The sequence below is a fragment of the Ranitomeya variabilis genome, chromosome 1, assembly GCF_051348905.1.
Source record: "Ranitomeya variabilis isolate aRanVar5 chromosome 1, aRanVar5.hap1, whole genome shotgun sequence".
Classification (NCBI taxonomy): domain Eukaryota; kingdom Metazoa; phylum Chordata; class Amphibia; order Anura; family Dendrobatidae; genus Ranitomeya; species Ranitomeya variabilis.
This window is the reverse complement of record NC_135232.1, coordinates 989,341,089-989,367,191: the sequence shown is the minus strand read 5'-3', so window position 1 is coordinate 989,367,191 and position 26,103 is coordinate 989,341,089. Positions and strand designations below refer to the sequence as shown.

Sequence of the window (26,103 nt, the reverse complement as noted above, 5' to 3'; positions counted from 1 at the left end):
TAAATATAAAAGGGGACAATACAAATATCTCGTTGAGGATCTGTTTATACCAAGGAAGGTGACGGGCACAAGGGGGCATTCTTTGCGTCTGGAGGAGAGAAGGTTTTTCCACCAACATAGAAGAGGATTCTTTACTGTTAGGACAGTGAGAATCTGGAATTGCTTGCCTGAGGAGGTGGTGATGGCGAACTCAGTCGAGGGGTTCAAGAGAGGCCTGGATGTCTTCCTGGAGCAGAACAATATTGTATCATACAATTATTAGGTTCTGTAGAAGGACGTGGATCTGGGGATTTATTATGACAGAATATAGGCTGAACTGGATGGACAAATGTCTTTTTTCGGCCTTACTATGTTACTATATTACTATGTTACATGCTGGAGCACACTTTGGATAGTCTGAGTGAGGAGATGGTGGTACCAGAGAAAGGAATTTATTATCACGGTGACAACCGGGCCAGTAGAACCTCCCGAGGATCCGTTCCTGAGTTTTCTCTATGCCCAGGTTACCACCTAACACATGTGTATGGGCTATGTCTAACACTCAGCGTCTGTATGGCCATGGCAGCAGTAACTGCTCAATTACCTCCGCTCTCAGCTTGATGATGCGATATATCATGTCCCCATTTATGGCAAAATGTGAGTATCGAGTGTCAGCCCCTGGCTCTTGAGCAACACTATTAAGTACTGTTACATTATCAAATACCTCTTTTAGAGTCAAATCCCTGAGATGGGTGGTCCAAAAGTTTCCCCCAGACACCTCCAGCTCAGCGATGTTGACCTCAGTCAAAATAGAAACCTGTCATCTGCAGCCTGCAACGAGGTTTCTTTAGGAGCAACCTGGCTGTTGTCCGGGCAACCAGACGTCCTCCCTTTTCCCCATAAGTCCGAAAATAACCCAAAGTCCCGCCCTATTATAATAGGGTGCAATAGGTCCTTGACCAAGCCGACCTCATGGGACTCGGTGCCACAGTTTTTTTTATGACCACCTGGGCCACAGGGTAGTCCTTTGTGTCGCCATGGATACAGTGGACGCCCAGCCTCTTTCCAGGAATCAGCTGCCCTCACTAGGGTTACCAAACTTCCTGAGTCCAGCAAAGCAGTCACTTGCCCCCCGTTTACTGTCACAGGGCATGCCTGTGGCCCCTCTCCCACTTGGGGAACAGCACTGCAGGCTGGATAGGCAAAATACGAGCAGCGCCATCCTGTGCTGCAGTCCATTGACTCAGAGGTCATGGGACAATGGACGGCTATGTGGCCAAGCGTATGACACTACCAACAAATTACACAATGTGAAAGGACCTTGGCCACTATCTCCTGTGCTTTATGATGCCCCCCAGGTGTGGCTCTAACTCCCCTCTTTTGGGTGTCAACCCCACTTGGGAACCCCAGTATGGGGATGCTACAATCCCTTGCTTCCCCAAGGACCTCTTGACCACCTGGTACCTCTCCACCAAGCTCACTAGGTCATCGGCATTATGGGGTTCTCCCTGGGAAACCCAGAATTACACCGGCTTGGGCAAGGAGTGTACTAATCTGTCCATGATAACCTTCTCCACCATCTGTGCTGGGGAAGAGGATTCCAGGTTACAACCATTTTTGGACCAGGTGATGGAGATCGAACATTTGGAACCAAGGAGGTTTGTCACTGCGATATGCCCACTTGTGTACCCATTGTGCCCTGACAGTCAAAGTGACTCCTAAGCAAGCCAAGATCTCAGCCTTTATCTTGGCATATTCTTTTGCGTCCTGCAACGCCAAGTCATAAAAAGCTATCTGCGGTTTATCTGTCAAATATGGCACCAGAACCTCAGCCCACTGCTCCAGGGGCATTTTTTCCTGGTCTGCCACCCTCTAAAACACACGACCAGGAACACCTTGATGTCATCCCCTGGGGTCATCTTTTGCAACACTCTTCTTACCGAATTCATCAGCCGGACTTTGGGTTGTGGCGCTCATCCTGCCCTGGATGGTGGTCTTCAGAAGCTGCATCTGCTGATTTTGCAGGATCTGCTGTAACTGCTCCTGCTGGCTCTGCTGAATCTGCTGCCACTGCTCCTGCTGGATCTGCTGTAACTACAGCCTATTGGTCTCCTGCTGTTGCTGCTGCGCTTGGACCAGGTGTTTAAGCACTTCCTCCATGTTGACAGATTTCCCTCCTGCAGCCGCTTTCATCCAGGACAAGCAGTATCGGCAGTCACACTACGTCTTGAAATTCATGCCTGTTCTTCTAGCACCAATTGTAGGGATCTGTATTTTGTTGCCCTAGGCAATGTAGGGATCTGTAATCACTTGGCTGCAGTTGAGGCAGGCACAGGAAGCTGTATTACTGGAATGTCCAAGCTAGTTTATTAATTTGTATCAACCACTCTGGATAGAAAAACAAATGAACAGCCTTTTCCAGCACAATGTGAAAACAAACAGACAATAAACAGTCCATATAGGACTGCGGGTCCACCTGCTCAGGTCAGTGTATTCAGCAACACACACATGGAGTTCTTCACAATTCTAGCCACAGACACTGAATGAGTCAATTGGACTCTATTTTACTATCCAAACCATGCTCCTGGGGTGGGGATATGTGAGTGGTCATTCCCACCCATCTCTCATGACCGCTCGTAAAACCCAGCCATGGAGCGGCCCAAACAACTCTCTCAGCACTATACATGCTGGACCTTACTTCCAAGCGCACATCACCACAGCTAATAGCCGCCATGACACATATGTCCCCTCAAGGACTTGTCTGACGGCCATCTTACAGCAGATAGAGCTGATGTCTTTTCCCCCACATGAACTCTCAGCCCACATGTAAAGGAATGGGTCAGAGGCGAACGTAACAGGTCCCCTAATGCACTTCCACTCCAGTGGGTCAGGTAACAAGCTCCGATGACCACTTTCTCTAGAATTGTTACCAGTTTCACCAAAAGATACCAGAAAAATAAAAAAAATACTGCACTTTAGAGGTTTTGCTCAGCCTCAACAGGGTGTGTGTTTTCATAGTTAGATATGTAATCAGTCATTGCTTGCAGGTCAGTTACAAAATACTAGTGAAAAATACTGATATTTATCCCATGACATCTTATATTTTAAATGTAAAATTCAACAGTCATATAAACTAATTTTATTGCACTATAATTAGGGTCATTTGGTTTCAGTTAAGGTGGGCAGCATTTGGCGGATACCTCAATGGAAGATAAAATATTAATGGATATGTATAATGGTTTTGACATCCATCATGGAACAAATAGTTTGCAACAAAACTGATGGTGGTTTTTGTGCCATTTTCCGGTATTGACAGTAGCTTTGGTGATCTATTCATGCACTGATGGTGGTTCTGGTCTCGTATTCCTGTACTGATGTTGGTTCTGGGACATCTTCATGTAGTGATGGTTGCTCTGGTGCTGTATTCATGTACTATTGATGACTTTTGCATAGAGATGATAGTTCTGGTGCTGTTCTCATCACAAGGACCACTAACAGTTCATGTATAAGAAACAAAAAACATTAAACACATTGAACACATCACTAGTACATGCAAACAACACCAGAACAATCAGCAATAAATTAATAGGTCACTATAACCACCATCCGTACATGAATACATCACCAGAACCACCATCAGTAGGGCAAGACTGTGGTTTTGGCGGTTGTAGATAGGTTCAATAAAATGGTCCATTTCATCGCATTCCGAATGCCAAGACTCTTGTTCAGGTGTCTGTAAATGAGTGAAGCTTGGCAGGGTTCCCTCTGATGTGGTGTCATTTCCGGGGCCCAATTTGTTTCCAAGTTCTGAAGGGCTTTCTGTTCTCGACTGGTGGTGCAGCTGTCATTTTCCTCTGTCTTCCATTCCCAGTCGAATGGACAGACTGAGTGTGTTAACCAGAATTTGGAGACCTACCTCAGGTGTTTTGTTGCCAAAAATCAGGGAGATTGGGCATCCAATAATCATCGTCAAGAATCTACCTGCAGGTCACGGTTCTTTGGTGCATACGGTTATCATCCACAGTTTGGTACTTTTAGCTGGGGAGGGGCTTCGGGGGGTTCCTGAAGAGGAACGTTTTGCCACGTCGCTCTCCTCAGTGTGGCAAGGGTTCTGAGTAATTTAAAGATTATGGGAGAAAAGTACAAACATATGGCTGACAGAAAACGTGAACCAGGTCCGAACCTGAATGTGAATGACTTTGTGTGGTTGCCGACCAGGAATATCAGGTTGAGGGTTCCTTCCTGGAAGTTGGGATCTAAATTCATTGCTCCCTCTAAAATAACTGCCATCATTAATCCAGCAGTGTTTCATCTTGGCTACCTCAATAATGGTTGATGGAAATCTGGAGTTTCAGATTTAGAGGATTGTAGATTTTTGTCTCCAATATCGTTCTCTACAATACTTGGTGCACTGGAAGGGTTATGTCCAGAGGAAAGGATGTGGGTCTCGGCATCAGAGGTGGATGTTCCCAGGCAGGTTCACTCATTTCACACCTCTTATCCCAAGAAGCCTGGTCCTGCTTGTCCGGAGGCCACTCGTAGAAGGGGGGATACTGTCATGGGTGAGTCAGAGGCTGCAGACAGTCACTCTGCATCTGGCTGCAGAACCGTCTCAGTGGTTGACCTTGCAGACTAGTGGCCATCTCCTCCCACCTTAATGGTGTCACTTGCATGTGGGTGTTTTTAACTCTCAACTTCCTGTTGGGAGTTGTGGGTGTTATTTTCTATTTATACTTCCCTGTTGAAACTTGGAGCTGCAGCAGTCGGCTAGCGTCCTCCTTGGAGTTTGAAGGTAGACGGTGCTTCTCTCTGAGTCTACTCAAGCTAAGTTTCCCCTTGTTGTGTATCCTAGCTGTCTTTAGTGTTATTGTGGTTCAATCAGCATGCACCCCTTCCTTCCCTAAGCAGGGCTTACCGCTAGGGTCTGAAATGGACTAGGTACAGGATTATTGCTTGCTCAGCTAGAGATGTGGAACCTATTTAGGGTCTCTTAGGGCAGACAAGATAACGTTAGATCTGCTTAGGGGTCCCCACTCCATTCTTTTCTACTGTTGGGCCCTCGTTCCCCTTAGTCCTTTGTGTTGCACTTAGTCTGTCCTACACTGTGTGTGTGACAGGGTCTGCTGAAATGTAAAAGTATTCTTCCTTTGGGCCTGCATGAGTTAATGTCAGTCTCTTGCTGGCAGTTTATTGTAGGCTGGTCAGCTGATGTTGCTGGGTAACCACTTCCACCTCCCTTTAAATAATGACATGACCCATCAGCTGATCATTGGCTATAGAGTTTATCTTCTATGCAGACAAGCTAGGTATGTGGAGCTCGACTCTGACGGTGGTGTTGCTGGGGTTTGAGTTCTGTTATCCTGGTGCCCTGTTCTCTGCTGCTATGAAGCTAAGCAGCAGAACCTGAGCAGAGAATTATCCTTTTAGTCTGTCCCCTGTTTGTCTCTTCACCTGTGTATTATCATCTGCAGTGACGAGGCTAGCATCCTTGCTGGCCAGTGCACTAGCCAGGGTTAGTAGAGGTGACAGTCAGAGAGACTAGGCATGTGATGGCAGCAGGGGAACAAGGTCCCGCATAGGGTATTAGAGAAACTTAGTAACAGGCACAGGTTGATGTCAGGAGGTATCACATCCCCCACTCCCAACCGTTTGGCTTTCCTCTTCCTTTTCCATCACATTGCATTTGCACATTGCATCTTTTGGTGAAAAAAACCCTGACATTGCTGAATGCCTGCAGCTGGAGGAAGATGATGGGCAGCTGCAGGCATTCAGCAATGTCAGGGGTTTTTTTTTCACCAAAAGATGCCCCCCTCGGGTAGGAAAGAACTAAAGCCCTAGGCCCTAGACCTACCCTGCTGACCCCTTCTCTGCCTTGTCAATATCCAGCATGTAGAAGGCATTTAAGACTAATACAAATTATTACAGTAACGTACAAACATGTAATAACATTAATAATAATAAAATGAAAAGCAACTTTCCAGACTTTTAATTGACATCAAATTGCTATAAAGTGAAGAGATGAAATCTGACTGTATCCTCCTATCTGAAGATCATTAATGCTATTTGTAGAACCACATACTGGAGTGGTGGGAACAGCTTGAAACATCACTCTGTTTTTCTCTTACTGAAACAAAATTAATTGCCTCTGGGAGTTAGATGGGTTATTGTTTGGATGCTTTGTGTTATCAAGGAAAAATGAGAACAAAGCACGGTTCTTAGCTAACATAAGAAAACTAAAGAGCTCTGTATTTAGTATTATGTATCCATTTTCCATTAACATTTATATGCCCTTGTACTGTACACTGTTCTACATAATTTTAGTCGTTGTCAGGTTTGGCTTTGAAATGAGCTATTTCTTAATGATTTTGGCCTTCTGAAATTAAATCTGACAATGAAAATTTTTAGACGGCTCTTGTTTCTATGCTATCAAATGGTTTTCCTTTTACCTCTATGTGTAATAATGCATAAAAGTTTCAGTACTTTGAAACATTATTATTTTTGCAAATATAAAGATGCAATTTTTTTATTCCAATTTTCTGATATTTATTTAGAGGAAACTTAGCAACAATTCAAATAACTAAAACATCTCTATACACTATTACAAATTTTAAACAATGACAGAAACAAGTGTTGCATTTATATTTTTGTTCAGTATAGTTACAAATAATGCAAATGCTACCATGCACCCTTTTCCTTGCCCTGCAGCAAACAGAGAAACTCTTCATCTTGAAGAAGCTTACAAACCTGTATAATATAAACTCCTTCCTTTATCTTTGCTTCACTCAACATTAGAAATTTATCAATGAGATACTTTAATGCTTCTGCATTTTTTATCCATTGCCTTTGCAAAGTTCTTCTTTAGTCCCAACTTGATATGCAATAGTGGTAACAAAATCTTAAGTGGGTCAAAGAGTGCTGGATACAGAACATTTTTACTCCCTTGCTGAAGTGAATGTTGAAGAAGCCAATCTCTTTTATTGTAGTGATATTCTCTTCTCACAACTATCCCAATAACACAGAAAACAGCTGTATTTTTTGCATCCACCATGAAAACCAAGTAAGAGGGCAACCACCTTTCACTTACCACACCAAATGTTGGTCATAGTTCAGGTACCTGAACAGCTGTTTCTTTCATGTGGACTGCATAACTAACTGGAATTGAAGGTAGCGAATTGCCATTATGCAGCAAGACATCTTTTAGGCTTGTTTTTAACAAATCAATGAAAAGCCTACATTCCTCTGAATTATGACTTATCTGTAGCTTCCGTTAAACTGTTGATGTTGTTACATGCCTCAAGATTGCCTACCATAAAGAAGTATTAGACAAGATCCTTATGATGGAAATCCAAACATGTCCCCTTTAAGAGATCCACGGCTGTAGCCATAAACCTATGGGCTCAGCCTTACTGTTGGGCAGATCCAAATCTCTAACTTTGTGTTTTAAGTTGTGGCTAAGTTTACTTTGTGTCATAAGGTGTGATTCAGTTAAGGTTACTGACAGGAAGTCTGGGTCATCAGAGGAAGATGACTCCAAGAGCCCTATTCTTCCTCACTTGACTCAACTGAAAATGTTTCTGGTGCCTTTGGAACCCGCAGTTGTTCTGTTTGTGCTACTTGGCATATTGCAGATGGAATGTTTGGACATTGTAAAGTCCACTTCTTCTTCCATGAAACTCTTTTCCTAATGGGGGGCCCATGCAAAAATAGCAATTGGTAGTGTAATTGGTTGGCTCTCTCCAGGTCTTTGGGACTGCAAAGGGCATAGATTGCCATGAAACCACTGGGTAACATACAATGCACATCTATTGCAGCAAACTGTGTGTGTGGAGCCCAATTTTCATCTCCTATTATATACAGTATATATATATATATATATATATATATATATATATATATATAAATCTCCTATTCTGCAGCCAAAACACAGGTTGTAGGCTTTCCTTATCATTGTAGTCAAGTTGCACCTTGTGACACAAATGACTGAATTTAGATACAATATGAGGATATTGTGAAACCACAATGTAAACATTTATCTGTTCAATGTTAACTTTTGTTATATAGGATGTCAAGATTAGCAATCTGACAAAATTCAAAATTGTGCACAAGTTTTACTGGGAAATTCAATTTACAATACAGTTATGCTCCGCTAATTGTATGTTCCCCAATAGGCTCTGGGTGTTAGGGATAGCGGAACGCACCAAGTAATAAGGTGATAGATACAAGGTGCGATCGCAGCCTGGGGTCCAACGTGCAGAGATACCTGCTGCAAGTAATGGCGGATGGACACTGAGCTCACACGTGAGTTAAACTTCACCCCGTGTGAAATGAAAGCGAGCTCTGTTGCCTCACAGAGTCATGCTGTACACAGGGACTAAAACCCTAACTAAAAGTTGTGCTTGCTCTGGAATTCTTCTGTGCTAACCGCACACATGAAGGAACCAGATGCTAAGCCAAGGCTAATTGCCCCCACTGACGCTAGCTGCCTACCTGAGTGTACAGCCCCAAGGCTTTAACAGACTCACACCACTTACATACAGTGTGGCAGAGTATCCACTGGCAACTGCCAAACACAAATGATACTAGTGCATGGCCGTGCGGCCATGCAAACCTTTTACAGCTGTAGCAGTTCAGGACCTTCCTAGTGGACCAATAGGAGCTGCTACAGGACCTGAGCGTGTGACCCCCGACCTCCAATGAGAGGTCTTCCCTTGGGCATGCTCAGGAGGAGAAAAGCAGGACTTAGTCCCAGGAGCGCCAAACAGTACTGGTTATAATGGCTGGAACTGGAAGGGCAGCAGTAACCAAACGTGCAGTATCTGTCCGAGCCAGGTGCTGGGACCGACGTCTCCGCTGAGCAGGCTCCCCTGCTGCTGGAGAAGAATGGGAGACCACAGCGGACATGGCTCGAGATTCCTCCTGTGCAGCGGCAGGAACTCGACACCTAACAGTGGGGTCTCTCTAGACCCCAGGGCATAATAAACGTAGTATATAAAAGTAAAAAGCTTATACTCCCCTTATTGCTCATTGGTCCCAGATGCCCTGCTGCCTCCATTTCCCATTGGCTTCCATCTCATCCTTTGGCTGCAGCCAGGCCTCAGAATTTACAGAGCATTGTATCTGTCACTTTCTATAATAGTTAAAAAACCCAAGGAACCGCTGGAGCGCTTTTAGGTTATCAGGCCGTTCCCAACGCAGCACCGCTTGCACCTTAGCAGTGTCCATTTTAAACCCTGAATCAGACACAATATAACCCAAGAAAGGCAACTCCTGAACCGAAAATACACATTTCTCAAGTTTTGCATAGAGCTTATTCTCTCTGAGTAGCTGTAACACCTGCCTAACATGCTCGAAATGAGTATCACGGAAGCATGAATAAATGAGAATGTCATCTAGGTACACAATAACGAATTTCCCCAGGACATGCGAGAACACATCATTTATGAAATGTTGAAATACAGCAAGCGCGTTTGTCAACCCAAATGGCATCACCAAATTTTCAAAATGACCCTCAGGAGTATTAAAAGCCGTCTTCCACTCATTCCCTTGACGGACTCTTATGAGGTTGTACGCCCCCCTGAGGTCCAGCTTGGAGAACCACTTAGCACCAGCCACCTGGTTGAACAAATCAGGTATCAGCGGCATAGGGTATGGATCACGAACCGTAATCTGGTTTAACTCCCTGAAATCCAGACACGGGCCTAATTCGCCATCTTTCTTCTTAATGAAAAAGAACCCCGCTGCCACAGGTGAGGACGAAGGCCTTATGTGCCCTTTGCTCAGACTCTCAGCAATGTAGTCTTTTAAAGCTTGCCTCTCAGGACCAAAAATGTTAAACATCCTTGCTTTTGTCAATTTGGCCCCTGGTTTTAACCTAATAGTACAGTCATAGGGTCGATGTGGTGGCAATTCTGAGCAACCCTTCTCAGAGAACACATCCGCGAAATCCAGCAGTGACTCAGGAATGCTAGGAGTCACAGCAGACACACATGTGGCCAGGCAATTCTCCTGGCAGAATCCGCTCCACTGGATTATGTCCTGGGTTTTCCAGTCAATCACCGGGTTGTGCATAGATAACCATGGAAAACCCAGAACCATTTGTGCAGGAAGATTACTGAGCACCTTACATGTAATCTGCTCAAAATGTAGGACACCAATGTGGAGTTTCACCTCAGCCACAAACTCAGTAATCTCCCCCTGTGAGAGAGGAGCGGCATTGATGGTGACCACCCGGATAGGATGAGGCAGTTTTTCGATCCTGATCCTGGCTGTGCGTGCAAACTCCTCATCAATGAGATTAGTGGCCGAACCAATATCCACAAAAACAGTGATTGGCAGCTCTCTGCGACCATAACTCTGGCAGGGAGCATACATTGAGAGACCACCATGGAAGATGTGCATAAGCTCAGATTGGCCTCTTCCACACCCTTTGAGCTTAGTAGTTTTCCGCCGTTGCACTTTTCTTAGATAACAGAGGACAAGCATTTACATAATGCCCATTTTTACCACAGCAAAACAGGCTCCCTGCTTCCTGAGCGAGGGGGCTCGATGATGTGACTCCCCTGCGATTTGCATAGGCTCCGTGGGCTCACCTGCAGCAACCTCACGTGCACCTACGCCCTCCCCCATAGGCGGCGTCTCTTGCGCCCCCTGACGCAAACGGCGATCAATGCGGATAACAAGACTCATAGCAGACTCTAGAGAAGCAGGAGTCTCATACATCAGGAGGGCTTGTTTAACCCTTCTCGAAACCCTATGAACAAACTGACTCCGCAGTGCGGGGTCATTCCATTGGGTGTCCACCACCCTGCGGCGAAATTCAGAACAGTAATCCTCTGCCATTCGCTCCCCCTGCCGGAGAGCGCGTATTTTAGATTCTGCTAGAGCCATTCTGTCAGGATCATCATAAATGAGCCCAAGAGCTGAAAAAAAACTCCACTGAGTTAAATGCAGCTGAATCAGATGGTAAAGAAAATGTCCATGCTTGGGGGTCTGTTATGATCCCTAGTGGCTGAGGATCACAAATATATCAGCAAGTGATTAAACTAAGGACGAGCTCTAGGGAGATGGTAACTGGACTGATCGCAAATCTGAACCTATCCAAAACAACTAGAGGTAGCCGGTGAACGTGCCTAAAAAATTCCTAGACGTCTCGAGCCAGCCTGAGGAACTAGCTACCCCTAAAGAGAAAGAAAGACCTCGCTTGCCTCCAGAGAAATAATCCCCAAAGATATAGAAGCCCCCAACAAATATTAACGGTGAAGTAAGAAGAAGGCACATACATAGGGATGAAATCAGATTCAGCAAAAGAGGCCCACTAGTACTAGAAAGCAGAAAATAGAGCAGGGGTCTATGCGATCAATAAAAAACCCTTACAAAATATCCATCCTGAGATTTCAAGAACCCACACACCAACTAACGGTGTGTGGGGAGAAACTCAGCCTACTAGAGCAACCAGCAAGCGAGGGAATTACATTTTAGCAAGCTGGAACAGAAAACATGATAAACACTGCTGATCAAAAAATGAGCAAACAAAACTTAGCTTATCCTGGATGGACTGGGAGCAAGGTAGTCAGAAGGAATCTGAGTAGCACTGATTACATCGACAGCCGGCAACAAGTGGAAGTAAAACAGAGCTATATAGGAACCTCCCAGAGGATAACGAACCAGCTGATAGCCAGAGACCAGCAGGATAACAGGCAAAGCCACCAGGGGGAGCCCAAAGCAAAAGTCACACCATACCACCAGTGACCACAAGAGGGAGCCTGAACACAGAGTTCACAACAGGGGTCCCCGTTCAGAAATGAGAACACCAGGCCCACACGCTGAGCCTCATTACCTGAGGAGATCGGGCGCATACGAAAATATAATTTGCAAGCTTCACGAAAAATAACAAATTTACTGCGTTCCCCAGCAAACCTCTCAGGTAAAGGGATCTTTGGCTCTGCAACTCTACCTGCAGTTTCAGCTTGCACATTAGATACTACTAGACTCTGTTGCTGAACCGCCCCCTTCAACTCAGTGACCTGTAAGGACAGCGCCTCCAACTGGCGGGTTATGGAAGTCATGGGATCCATGGAATACAAAATTTGGGGGCCGATTATAATGTCACGGGGAGACTAGGTAGGCTAAGGCTGGTTACCTGGGCCCCTGCGATATCCCTCAGACTAGGGAAAACCCTGTCTGTCCCTCTCCCAGAATTTACACTAATGGTGTGCTTGTCTGGGCCACCAGGCCTGGCCCTGACTCCTGTTTCAGCCCTATGCTGAAAGCCCCACCCGCCACCCATTGAATAGACCACACACCAACCCCCACAGAAAGCACAGACAGGGAAAACTAAAAAACGCACCACGCCGCAGACACACAGGAAAACACAATAATGTGCCCAGGGCGAAACAAATACAAATATAGGAAGGAGAAATATAACAAATGATAATACACCACCAGATACGATATTTCTTCTCCAAGACCACCACTCCAGACCGGAATCACTAGGCACGAGGCACAAGCTATAATCGGCGACGCCCAAAGTCCGGCAATACTATTTAAAGGCCGTGGGAGTGACCCAGCCTCCAACCCGAGTACCAGCTAGATTAACCCTGGGAAACCTGGATAAAAATCTAGCTGGCGCCACTGAGTGTAAAGTGGATGAATGTGGAATTACCGCTGTCTGTCGGACGCCCTAGTGTGAATAGCGTCCGACATGACAGTATCATCACAATGCATATCGCTACGTCACAACGATACAACACAGTATAACCTCTGATACCTGGTTGTGGCCAGAATTCCTGCTCTAGATTGATGACATCAGCGCAGCTGCCAAAAGGAAAGGCCCTAATTACCAGACAGCATGCCGCAGGCACCAGAGGAAGCGAGGGGCACGTAACCAGCGAGGTGAGTTAGTTTTTGTAGATTCTTATAACCTTTTGCTGGCCGTTGAATTCATGTGGATCGAATTGCAAAAAATCAGTTTTCTGGAGTACATATATTTATTTTAAATTTGAGTAGGATGAAATTCAAATATAATAAGTTTGCCCATCCATAATAAGAAGGAATATATGGTATTGATGTTTGACATTGTATGACAATATTTTATAGGGTGTAGGGATTCACGCTCTAAGGTAAGCATTAAGTACCGTTCACATAGACAATACCGTTTGGTCCAAACAGGTGCAGTTTTATTGCTTTCATAAAACTCCAAGGGTTTCAAAGCCAAAAAACAGCCTATTCTAGGCACAAATGTATCACAGCAAATAAACTGTTAATTTAACAGGAGACGTGTTAGTGACAGCTCACCTGAACATATTATAGTCCTGTTACACAGAACAAACTTCATACTCAGAAGAAGCAAGATCTCACTAGTGGTGGTATCCCCTTTAGCTCGAGCTCCAGCAGCTTCCAGCACCAAACAGAAGTGTGCAATTCCATGCACAGTTCACACTGAACCGGTGGCAGCTTTACATGCTTCTCTACAGCTTCAACACACAGATTGCTCAACTTTTCTAGCTTTCCAATGCAGTCTCTATTCAGAAAGAGACACAGGCATGCCTCTCTCCCTGCTAAAGCTCACATTTTGGCTGGTCACTTACCAGCAGCACATTTGCCTCTGCTTCTTTCAGCTGACTGATATGCCTAGAACACAGGCACTGTTTTGTAGTCAAGGATAGTCAGGTGCATCTAATCAAATCATACAAAGCTAGAATTTAACCCTGTCTTACCTGGCTTTTCTACAAAAGTTAATTTACACTCTGCAATGCTTGCTGAATATACTACACAGGCCAGATTTAGATGAGTGTATGCAACAGCAATTAAAGCTAGAACATATTGCTCCAAATCAATCTGACTACTAAATATTTAGGCAGAACAGCATAGCCAGCCACTAACTAGATAAAACTTAGCCTTTAATATGTATACCTAAAAGAAAAAAACTTTTTTTAAAAAAACATTCAATAGAATTAGTGCTCATGGTTAACAGTGCATTAAAGAAATGGCACAATCCCGCCCCGTTTCCTCCCCTGGAGACTGCTTTACCCTCATACTGAGGAATTCGATACCGAGTGAGGATATGTCTGCCACTGCAGAATACCCCCTTTAACCTGGACGACTTCCCCTGATGAACCCCCTGAACAGGGGAGGAAACGCGTTGGAAAGAGAAAGGGAGACACACTTTCCAGGGTGGCTATATTGTCAAGGGCATCACAAAAACAGGCTCATACTTGGGTACTGCCCTTGTGAGGGTGGGAGTCTTTTGCACAGGGCACGACAGGGAAAGTAGGCCCTATTGTTTCTCCCCCCCCCCCAGGCATCTCCTGCTCCCCATGTTGCAAAAACCTCACGGATCCTGAGATCACAGAAATCTTTAGCAGATCGAGAGGCGACGATTGGGTGAGATTCTGCCATTTTTTTAATGCACTGTTAACCATGAGCACTAATTCTATTGAATGTTTTTAAAAAAAAGTTTTTTTCTTTTAGGTATACATATTAAAGGCTAAGTTTTATCTAGTTAGTGGCTGGCTATGCTGTTCTGCCCAGATTTAGATGAGCACTGAATGATCTGTAACAGATTGGTCAGTGCATATAGGCTGGCATTTTTCCCAGTAGCACAAATCGTGCTTATATAGGATGATGCACTCTCAAGATTGATGATTTTTTTACAGCACAAAAATAATTTCTCCAAATGAAAAAACAATTGCTAGGAATGTTGCTTCACAAATATTGTATTGTGTAAATAGACCTTAAGACATAGGTAAGAATGTCTATTTGGCTTGTGCTAAAGAGGCATATAAATCTAACATAAATCTAGCCCTGAAGCCTGTTGTTTCTATAAGAATGACATTTGGGGTTCATCAAATTTTTCACTACTGTATCCTGAGTGTTATTACTGTGCCAAAACACTCACATGGGTAACGTATAAACCAGGAGAGATGCAACACCTGCACACAACAGGTCCCTGTTCAGACTAGAAAAGTCCCTAATCTGACACTGATTTGTCCTTGCCTGACCGCAGAGGTAGGCACCCTAAGTAAATATAGTGGAGCCCTCACTCAACATCGACGGACCTTGAATATCTAAGGGTACCGTTACACTAAACGATTTATCAACGATCACGACCAGCGATACGACCTGGCCATGATCGTTGGTAAGTCATTGTGTGGTCGCTGGGGAGCTGTCACACAGACAGCTCTCCAGCGACTAACGATGCCGAAGTCCCCGGGTAACCAGGGTAAACATCGGGTTACTAAGCGCAGGGCCGCGCTTAGTAACCCGATGTTTACCCTGGTTACCATTGTAAATGTAAAAAAACCAAAACCCTACATACTTACATTCCAGTGACTGTCACGTCCCTCGCCGTCAGCTTCCCGCACTGACTGTGTCAGTGCCGGCCGTAAAGCACAGCACAGCGGTTACGTCACCGCTGTGCTCTGCTTTTACTTTAAGGCCGGCGCTCACAGTCATTGCGGGAAGCTGACGGCGAGGGACGTGGCAGACACCGGAATGTAAGTATGTAGTGGTTTTTTTTTTACGTTTACAATGGTAACCAGGGTAAACATCGGGTTACTAAGCGCAGCCCTGCACTTAATAACCCGATATTTACCCTGGTTACAAGCGAACACATCGCTGGATCGGTGTCACACACACCGATCCAGCGATGACAGCGGGTGATCCAGCGACGGAAGAAAGTTTCAAATGATCTGCTACGACATACGATTCTAAGCAGGGTCCCTGATCGCAGTAGCGTGTCAGACACAGCGAGATCGTATGTATATCACTGGAACGTCACGAATCGTGCCGTCATAGCGACCAAAGTGCCACTGTGAGACGGTACCCTTAAATGCACTCTTTATAGATAATGTGCAACACAAACAGAAGTATAGCTATAAAATTAAATACACAAGAACCAGAGATCATAGGATAGTGCACAGGTCTATGAACTTGTTCAAACAGTCAGACAGGAAAGACGGAGGAAAATAAGAAGAACCAAAATACAAATAGAATACATGGAAACCTCCCTGTCCCTAAACGTAATAGAAGGGAATGGGTGCTTGGGAAGGACATCTCACAAACAAACTGCAAGAGAAGCAACAGAGATTAAGCAGGCAAGATAATCCCTAGATAAGGAGCTGTAACTTCAAACATCCATCCATCATGAATTATAGCCAGCAAAGAAGGCAGGTACATGGTGAGCATAAATAGCCCATCCCAAGATGTGATAGGACAGAACCAATTGGAAAAGTGAGAGACACCTGTAAAGAAAACCAAGGCATGGAAAGCAAAGACAAGGGAACTATCAGCAGTTGGACAGAGACCAAACAAGCTGTGGCTCAGAAAAAAAGGAATACCGACCACACAGCAAGAGGTCACCGTATCGAGTCCCAAAACCGAGACATGACACTGAGTTATTACTTATATTTATTTAAAAAATCACTCCCTAAAGTCAATCTGTCAGCACAAAATGCAAGCAGAAGAACTAATAATTGGTGTGGTCGAATAATTCAATACCCCTTCAAACCTACATATTTTGTATGCATTTCTATCTCCTTCTTCCTTGATTGGTAGATCTGGTTTTACAAAACTAGAAAAGATAGGTAAAAAACAAGGAAGTGGGAAGGTGCACTCAACGGTTTAGCCATGCCATTGGTGCACCAATCGCTTGTGATTGGTTTGAACAGTCATCTTGTGCTGACAGACTCCCTTTAAATTAAAGTAATAGCCATACAATAATAATTGTATTCACGCATTATTTATTCTAGCATTAATGGTGCAGATAATGTATAGTATAAAAGTAGATGTTTCTAAAATTTTCAGGTACAAATGTCTCATAGGGAACATGTTATTACGGTAAGTGGGAACATGTGAAACCACAATGAGTAGAAAAGGTGACAATTAAATCTCCATGTTTCAAGAGAATTTACACCAGAATACGTGTTTACCTCTAGCTGCCTCCCCTCCCCCGCTCCATAAAATCTCATAAGCATCAAAGGTCACCTTCTATCTCAGTAAGGGGCATACTGTCTTTATTGAATGCAGATTTATTTTATTAATCTAACTTTATTGAATTTTCAACTGAAACAGCCTAAAAATAGTTTTAGAAATAAATGAATACAAGACCACACAGGGCCCGATCACAAACAAGTATATTGAAAAACTGACAATAACGCTTTGATCCATCAGCATAAGCAATATTCATACATAAGCAATCAATATTCAAAAAAGTAAATGTTTAACTGTATTCAGTTCCTAATGGTGTAAAAGGAAGAACTCTGTCTAAACATATGAGCTTTGATCCGTAAACGTAAGGTATCCAATAGAATTTGTGAATAAACAGTTGTTTAGCAGATATATGATATTAACTCACACACCCGAATTAAGTCAGCAAATGAAAAGGATAAAAATATCCCAATTTGTAAAGAGTTGGAGTGATTAGAGAAGGAAGAAGAAGAGAGAAGTATAACTAGGAGGAAAAAGCATTAGGGGAAAGATCAAGAGGAGAGAGCGAAAGGGAGAAAGAAAAAAAGGGGAGGAATAGAGGGAGGAACAATTTCAGCTTATTCTCTATATGCTGCAGGATTTGGGAAGTTTCTTTTAATACCCTGAAAATATGTAATGGAAATTGGGTGTGTCTCTAAAAGTGATCCAGGGTTGCCAAAGATGGACAAATATCATGTCTCCGGGAGCTTCCGCTGATAAGTCTTTCATATGACATTTGTGTGAGAATTCTTGCTAACACTCAGACATAGACAGGATTTCTGTTGAACGCCAGTGTCTAGTTATCAGTGAGCAATCAGCAGTTAGGCAGAATCACAGGAGACGGTTCTGGACACCTATTGAACCCGAGAGCTTAGACAGGATGGTTATCTGACGGGAAGGAATAATTCTCTCTCCTGTAATCTTAAGGTAAATAGAAAATACATTTTCCCAAAAAGGTTTTATTTTATCACAATACCACCAAATGCAGAACATCATACCATTCTCTTTTCAACAGCACTCACATGAATCTGGTATGAAGGGAAAGATATGTAGCTTAGTTGGGTACTGTTACCGTTGTCAAAATCTTGTAGTTTCTTTCTTGAGCATACATTGCCACTGACACTTTGTGAATAAACAGAAAGGTCTTTTATTTTTCCTCTTCTGAGAAGATAGTGTCTAACTCAGTTTCCCAAGAGTGAATAAAGTTAGGGTCTGTAAGGTGAGATGATTAAATCAAAAAACTATATACAAGAGAAAACAGATGAGATGGTGGTGAGTACCAAAAGGAATAGATCTTCAAATGGAGTTAGTATAGCAAGTAAAGAGTGAGGTCCCCCTTTTTTCCACAAGTAAAAAATATAAAATATAAAAGATCTCAGCTGTTCGTACTCTAACCAAGAGTGTTGTTGTGATGGGTCAAAGAGTTTGTTCTTCTTCAAAAGAGGTAATATTGGTTCCTTTTAATATATGACAAAAAGTTATTTCAGAGTGTACATTCCATCTAAGGAATTTGTCCCTTGTGTAGTCTGGTGGGAATTAATCATTGGAAAACATGTCAATAAATGGGCTGTAAGGTCTTGTGAGAAGATTTATATTCTTAATTGGACCCAAATCTTCAGGTCAGAAAATCCAGGGAATGTATTTTAAGGAAATAGAGAAATACTGTTATTCCAATATGACCCATTGTTTTGAGTCTGAGTAAAAGTGCCAATCAAATAATCAGACTAATAAAGAGGCCTGTTGACACAACAGGTTTGGGAGACCTGCTACTCCCATAACTTTAGAAATTATGGATAAAAATCTGAAATTTTATTCTTGATTTATTTTGTCTAGACAAACCTGATCAGAGCAGACTTAAGTATTCTGAAGATTCACGCCAGCGGGATAATTGGAGCTGTTTGAAAAATGTATAAGAACCTGGTGAAGATATCCATTTTAAGTGTATTTATTCGCCCAAAGCACAAAATAGCTTTTTTATCATATGTAGCAAAGTCTTTGAGAGGTTTCAAGGAATTTTTTAGCGCCTCAGTTTTGAAATAATTAACTTTAAAAGTAATTAGATAATCAAATTGGTCAAATTCATACATGAGAGAGAGAAATGTAATGTGAGGTTGTGATTAGTGATGGGCGAACCCCCCGATGATCAGAATCGACGGGTTAACCTGAGTTTTTTGTAAAGTTCGAGTTCGGGGCCGGAGATGATGCAAACTTGTGTCCGAACCCTGAGCTTGGACTTCACAGATATGGGATGGGGCAGGGGGGTTGTAAAACAAAGCATAAAATTAATAATAAACAATATAATTATACTTACCGATCCAGCAATGCATCCTCCCATCTTGCTGTCTTCCAGCCGCATCTACTTCCGGGGCCACTCATTAACTTCCTGATTATTCACTCCAAAAGCTCGCCGATCACCAATTTTCGGCCGGCGTTTGCAATGTTCGTTCGGTGACATCACCGCACGAACACTGCCAGAAAAAGCCGTAGACTGCTGAGTTCAGTGAATAACACGGGAAGCTAATGAGCGGCCCCGAAAGCAGATGCGGCCAGTAGACAGCTGGACGGGATGATGCATTGCTGGACAGGTAAGTATAATTATAATGTTTATTATTAATTTTATGCTTTTATAGGCCCTGGACCTTAACTAGACCCGAACTGTAACACGGGTTTCCCATGGAAACCCGTGTTCGGGGGCCTTGTGACCGAATATTGTGTTTGGTATGGGTCCAGAACTTCACAGATCAGGTTCACCCATTCCTAGTTGTGATATGTACAGTACAAGATCAGATGCATGTAGGAAAGTTTTATACTGGTTACAGCCTATGCACAGACCAGTACACTGGGGTTATTTCTTATTGCAATTGCCAAACATTCCATAACTATGACATGTATTAACCGGGGAAAGGGGGCATCCTTTTCTCTTATCCCATTTGTCTAGACATGCATCAGTGTCTCTAGGAAGTGAGGTGACATTTTTCACACATACCAGGGATACTTACACACATAGATCCATTCAAGTGAATGGGTCTGAAAACATGTCAGTGTGTTTCCACGGACTGTGTGTCCATGTGACCCACATGTAGACATATCCTTTTTTTACCGTTAGCACGGACCGCAAAACTTCACACACACGTGCGCACAGATGGAACACTGGAATGTCATCCATGTTACATGTCCCAGCGCCTGAGAAGCAGCAGTACAGTAAAGGCTATTCCACGGCACTTGGTGTTTTACACGGCTCTCATCATTCTCCCTTGCTCTGCCTGCGATCAGCGTGAGCAAGGGAGAATGATGAGAGTTGTATTTAAGTGAGAACAATGACAGCAGGTGGAGCCTGATGGGACCATAACTCTCATCAGTATATACCTACTGCCGCTAATAACAGTGACAGCATTTGCGGCTGATGGGAGTATTCATCAGCCGGGTCCTGCGCTGTAAAAAAATAAATATAAAAAAATCTGGCATGTGTTCCCCTCAATTTTCTGTAACCAGCCAGGCAAACCTGACAGCTGGGGACTGCAATCCTCAGCTGTCAGCTTCACCAAGGCTAGTTATGAAGAATATAGGGGTCTCCTCACTGTTTTTTAAATTATTTAAATATATAATTTAAAAAAATGGCATGGGGTCCCCCCATTTTTGACATCCAGCCTTGCAAAAGCTGACAGCTGAGGACTGGTAGTCTCAGGCTGGTAAGGGGCCATTGATATAGGCCCCCCAAGCCTAAAATAGCAGCCTGCATGTGCCCAGAAAAGGTGCATCTAGTAGATGCACCAATTCTGGTGCTTTGCCTGGCTCTTCCCACTTGCCTTGCAGTGGTGGCAAGTGGGGTTTATATTTGTGGGGTTTATGTCACCTTTGTATTGTCAGGTGACATCAAACCCATGGTTTAGTAATGGAGAGGTGTCTATAAGATACCTATCCATTACTAACTATAGTTATATGGTAAATAAAGACACAGCCAGAATAAAGTCCTATGTTAGAAATAAAACAAAACACACGTTTCCATTTTTATTTAAAAATAATAAACACAGTCATACTCACCTAGCTCCTAATTTCACCAAAGCCCTAAAAGGACAGTTACAATTTGAGAATATTCAAAGAAATTTGTCATCAAGATGTCTATATCTTTTGCAGTACCTTTGATGAGTATCAGAAGCTGATGGAAAAATTATTCTGAATATATTGCATATTTCTTATTAAACTCTATTGTTCTCTCATTGATAAATAGCTCCAGGGAGTATAGCAGCCACTCCTCCTACCATGCAGAGCAGATGCATTGTGTTAATTGATAAAAAATACACTGTTACTGCATTTTCGTAATATTATATATTATAATTATTATTATTATTATAATAACAACGTTTAATTAATCATGTAAAATAATCTTTCATTCAATGTGTGACATATAAGTCTATCTATCTTGACAGGCCAGAAATATATATTTAATTAATGAAGAGGTGCTTTTGTGTGTAACACAGTTATTTTTTCACTACTTCCCTAAACACAGCTGAACTATCACCCTTTTTTAGCATAGAACATTACTGGGATAAATTAAAGATCCAAAATCTAACATAGGTATCAATGACCAGATTTTAAAAATCTGCAGTACTCAGCCTATCATCTATACCAGCAATTTATCAGGATAAGTCAGAATATATTTAAATGAAATCCCTGTTAATTGGACGGAGTCGTTCACAATAAGGTGCTCACAGGATAATCCACTGCAGGTGCCATCGATAAGATGAAATCCCTACCATAGCAGTAGAAAAAATATAGCATGTTACATAAGTGTAATTCTAAGATATTCGAGGTCTTGTAGAGTGGGAGAAACTCTTTGTAGCTGCTCTATGAGTAGTATATGAAGGCCTTACATAAGGACCCTCCTTAATAGCTAACTCTGAGATCAGTGTTTATCCTGCTGTGATCTCAGGACATCAAAAAGAAGGAGTTTCCTTTACAGACAATTGCCATTTATTGCTTCATTTAGCCTAATTTTCCTATATCTACTAGGATAACAGTAAGTCTTTCAATTCTGTCCTATACTGAACCTGAATGCTGTGCATATGCTAAATGTTTTTATGTGAATCAGTGGAGATGTGCTGTTTCTGTTCTTTGAAAAGCTAAATCGATTTCTATAAATTTTTCCTAAAAATAAAATATTATTTTGTATCCATTTTTATGTTCACAGGTGTCCTGGAATGGCCATTTTGGACAAAATTAGTTGTTGTTGCTATTGGATTTACAGGCGGCTTAGTTTTTATGTATGTTCAGTGTAAAGTCTACGTACAGCTGTGGAGAAGACTGAAGGCTTACAATAGAGTGATATTTGTTCAGAACTGTCCTGACACCACAAAGAAGTTGGAAACTAAGAACTATCCAAGTAATCAGAACAGTGAACTCAAGGATTCTGTATGTGTTCCAGTTTCACAGACATCTACTAATCTCCAGTCATGTTCCAGTGCAAGTGTAGCTGGACTCATGTCTGTTTGATGAACATGGTGGAATTTTTCAATATATTTGTACATTTCCAGAGGTTATAATGAAAGTGTTTCTGATTCACTGCAAAGATGCGACTGGGAGCTACTCTTCATCAAGGAGTGCAACCGTGACACCCAATGTGGAAATGACAGTTCCCTGAATGTTACAAATGTCGTAGTATTACCATGAAGAGCATAAACAGTGAGAAACTACATCAGAGCAAAGTCCACAATTTTGAAAGCCAGCAAACTCAAACAGCTGACGTTATTAGTTTTGTTAGGGAAAACTTTTTTTTCCCAAGTTGTTGTGTTTGTTACTGTGTGAGTGAGTTGAATGTTTTTTATTGAAAAACACATTTTACAAAATACATGTACAGCGCATTCTACAAATTCTCCCCTATAGCTCTGTGTCATCTATTCAATGTTCTGAATAAAAAGCTTTACTAGTTCAGAACTAATATAAAAAATGCACTTAAAATTTGTACAAGGTTATGATACATTATTAAAGATTTGAATTTAGAAATTGTGGCAAATGAAATGAACCATATAACATTTGTTTTACTTGTGGAATTTTGAACTGTTTTTAGTGCCATAGTTGCCAAATGATACTAATTTCCAAAGTTACAGGTGAAAGGCAAAAATGGTTTCACCATGTCCATCACAGCAATAGTTGTTTCCTAAGGGGCGTCGTGGAGTGGGGTGTCGTAATCATTACAAATAATGCAAAAAGTTTAAAATCTGCTACATCATATGATATTTTCTCATAGCAAAACTACAGCCAGAAAGTTTGTATGCACATGACAGATCCAACTTTTAAAGTTTTGCCAGGAAAAAAAAGTTTGCATATGAAGCCTAAATGAAAACCATGTTTGCTCATGTAGTCATATATTTGAACTTTCTATTTGCTTATACTTTAGTTGCATATTAGTCAATAATTTATTTTTTCTGTTGAAAATAAATAATATAAATGGAACTGTGGCCAAAACAGGTTAACAGAATTAATAGCTGCAGTATCTTATATTTTAATTTCTGCACAACAGACAACCATTGCCTTGATAACATCTTAATGGATCCTAGCCCATCTTTCATACCTAGTAGTGATGCACTTTTAATAGTCTTGAAAATGTTTCTAGGTATTCTAAGCATGTGATGACTGTTTTTCCTTGAATCTCCAGTCTATGGGATTAAATTAGGTGACTGTCACTCTCCTTTCTTGTCAAGTAGATCTTACACAGCCTGGTGGTGTGTTTGGGTCATTATACTGTTGAAATATAAAAGATGGTCCAACCAAAGCTCCTCATACATGGCAGACTAAACTAAGCTAAACCTGCTAATGGCGATGTGTTTGGCCAATAATTAATTGTGTGTTCGAGTTATGGATCATTTATTGTTGGAGAAAATATTGAACCGCAAAGTCCAATTTTTGACTGCCCATCATATTGTCTCCAGGGTGTAAACTGCTATCAGACATGACATATTATAGAGAGAACAGGAGCGCTTCGTTGAACTAACGTTTCTGTGTAGGGGAGAGCTGTCCAAACAATCAGCTGAACCATTTTTGGCCGAAAGCCATTTTTGCTTATTGTTTATGGCAAGCTTAAGTGCAAAGCAGATAAAATGTTGTTTGATACAGAACATTGCCGTAGCCATGTTGGTTGGGTGTGCATCCAATGCTATATAAATCACCAACTGTGTGAAGAGAAAAGCACCATCACACCATCTCCTTTTTGCATAATGTTGGCAACCAGGTTAACCTGAAGTCATCACTTTCTCAAATCTCGACTCATGAAACCAAAAAACATGCTTCTACTGGTCTGGTGTCCACTGTCTACGGACTTATTAGGCCTTAAAAAGTCCTGTGTGGCATGCTAGATTGTTATCATTTAATTTTTAGTCAAGCAGCAGTTTTTGTAATGGAACAACCACAACTGTTGTTCATTTGAATAACATCTTTATATTTTTACATATATATGTTTCTTAACCCAACAAATATTCTTATTAGTTTTCTGCAAACAATTCAACTACATAGGCCTGATTCACATTTCCTCCCTTGAACAGTTGATGTCGAGTTCTGATGCCTGCTTATATTTTCCAAGACTAATAAATTCTATATACTTGTCCTGTGCAGTAAAAGTAACTCTTCCTCTGCCTTTTCTATGTTGTTCTTCATTAAAACTTGTTTCCTCATGGGCAAAGATCAACTTCAAAGAGAAAAAGAACTAGAACTCTGGTGCCACCTATTGGGAGTGCAATCCTAGAAGACAATATTGACTTCTTAACGAACCTTGCCACATTATGTGAGATAAATATCCAAGATAGACCCTCACTCCTTTTGCTGATATGTAATTAAAGGTGTTTGCCACTCATCAGTGCAAAGTAGGAGAACTGATTTGGCTAAGTGAGAGGGCTCTGACATGGTGTCTAAGGGGAATGTTTCTCTTTGTGGAAAAAAAACAAGCCAAAATAGGGAGACTTATAGGCAATCTAATTCTTTTCTGAAGAGGATATTTGCAAATTTAAATTCCCAGAGGAGCATTGCATGGCCTATAAGTCTCCTTACGCTGGTTTGGTATTCTCCATAAGGAGAAATGTTTCTTCTTAGAACAACTTGTTTCCCCATAACATCTAATCGTTTTTGTCATTGCATTAAAAACCTTCAAAGTTATTGTTCCATATTGGCTGACCTACATTTTTTAAGGTAAGGATGGGTTATCTTTAGTCTTTTGTAAGCTATGGTGTTTTAGTCCTAATGTGGAATACTAGCAACAGAAAACCCAAAAAGGACTCTGTTAGTTATGCCCCTTATTGAAATGTATAGGCATTATGTATGAACATGCAAAGACACCTCATAAAATAGCTTTAAAAAGGCACCTGGGTGCATTCAAAAGAAAAAAAAAACTTGCTTACGAAATGTGCAATTTATACCTACATCAATAAGCATAAATTACAAAATTACATTTTAATAAAACTATATCCATTAATCTTCAGATCAGTGTGTCACTAAATGGATAAAACAAACATTCAGTCTGTTGTCCAAACCTTTGACTGCATCTGAACTATATTACAGTATATGTAAAATACAAGATCACTAATTATAGCTACTGAGCTTATGTGTTAAATTAAAATTCCTGGAAATTATTAACATTTTGGCAACTATGTATTTCTAGATGGCTAAAAGTTAATGTGACATTTTTCCACTTAGAAAAGCAGGGATGGTGAATGTTTTGCACACAATATTTTCATGGTTTATTGCATTTTGAATAAAACCAAAATTGTCTAAGCACTGAATTTATATGTCTCAAATTTTTCTGTTACATATGAAAGTACATCTGTGCCAAAGGTTCTATTTAATATTGTCCTAGCTTTTCAATGTATTATCTTCGCAGGACTTTCAGTTACTTTAATATTGTGTCAATGCTAGAATAATATCCTTGAACTTTGCCATAGTAGGGAAGAATCAAAGAGACATTAATTTGGTTTATTGAGTCTTTCTCTGCTGAAGTCAAAATACAGAACATTGAAATTGAAACACCGAAAAGGTAAATTGTGGAATTATTGAAATCACAGAATCAATTGACATGTTAATATGTATGTGAAGAAAAAAAATCCGGAGATGCTGCTGGCCAAGAAAGCATATTTAGGTCACACCAACTGCTCACGGTAGAAAGAGCAACATACATCT

The 26,103-nt window shown here is 41.8% G+C and overlaps 1 protein-coding gene across 2 annotated transcripts in view; it reads left to right on the top strand.

Annotated features, from left to right (window-relative positions):
* Positions 1–25,707, top strand: part of MARCHF1 (membrane associated ring-CH-type finger 1) — a 555,399-nt gene extending 529,692 nt beyond the window's left edge. The window contains exon 6 of one of the 2 annotated variants that reach the window (XM_077279451.1): positions 22,133–25,707. In XM_077279451.1, coding sequence (XP_077135566.1) covers positions 22,133–22,434 — 302 coding nt within the window. In that variant the 3' untranslated portion in view covers positions 22,435–25,707. The remainder of the gene's footprint in view (positions 1–22,132) is intronic. The other variant, XM_077279450.1, reaches the window with a different exon arrangement.
* The last annotated feature ends 396 nt before the right edge of the window (positions 25,708–26,103 follow it).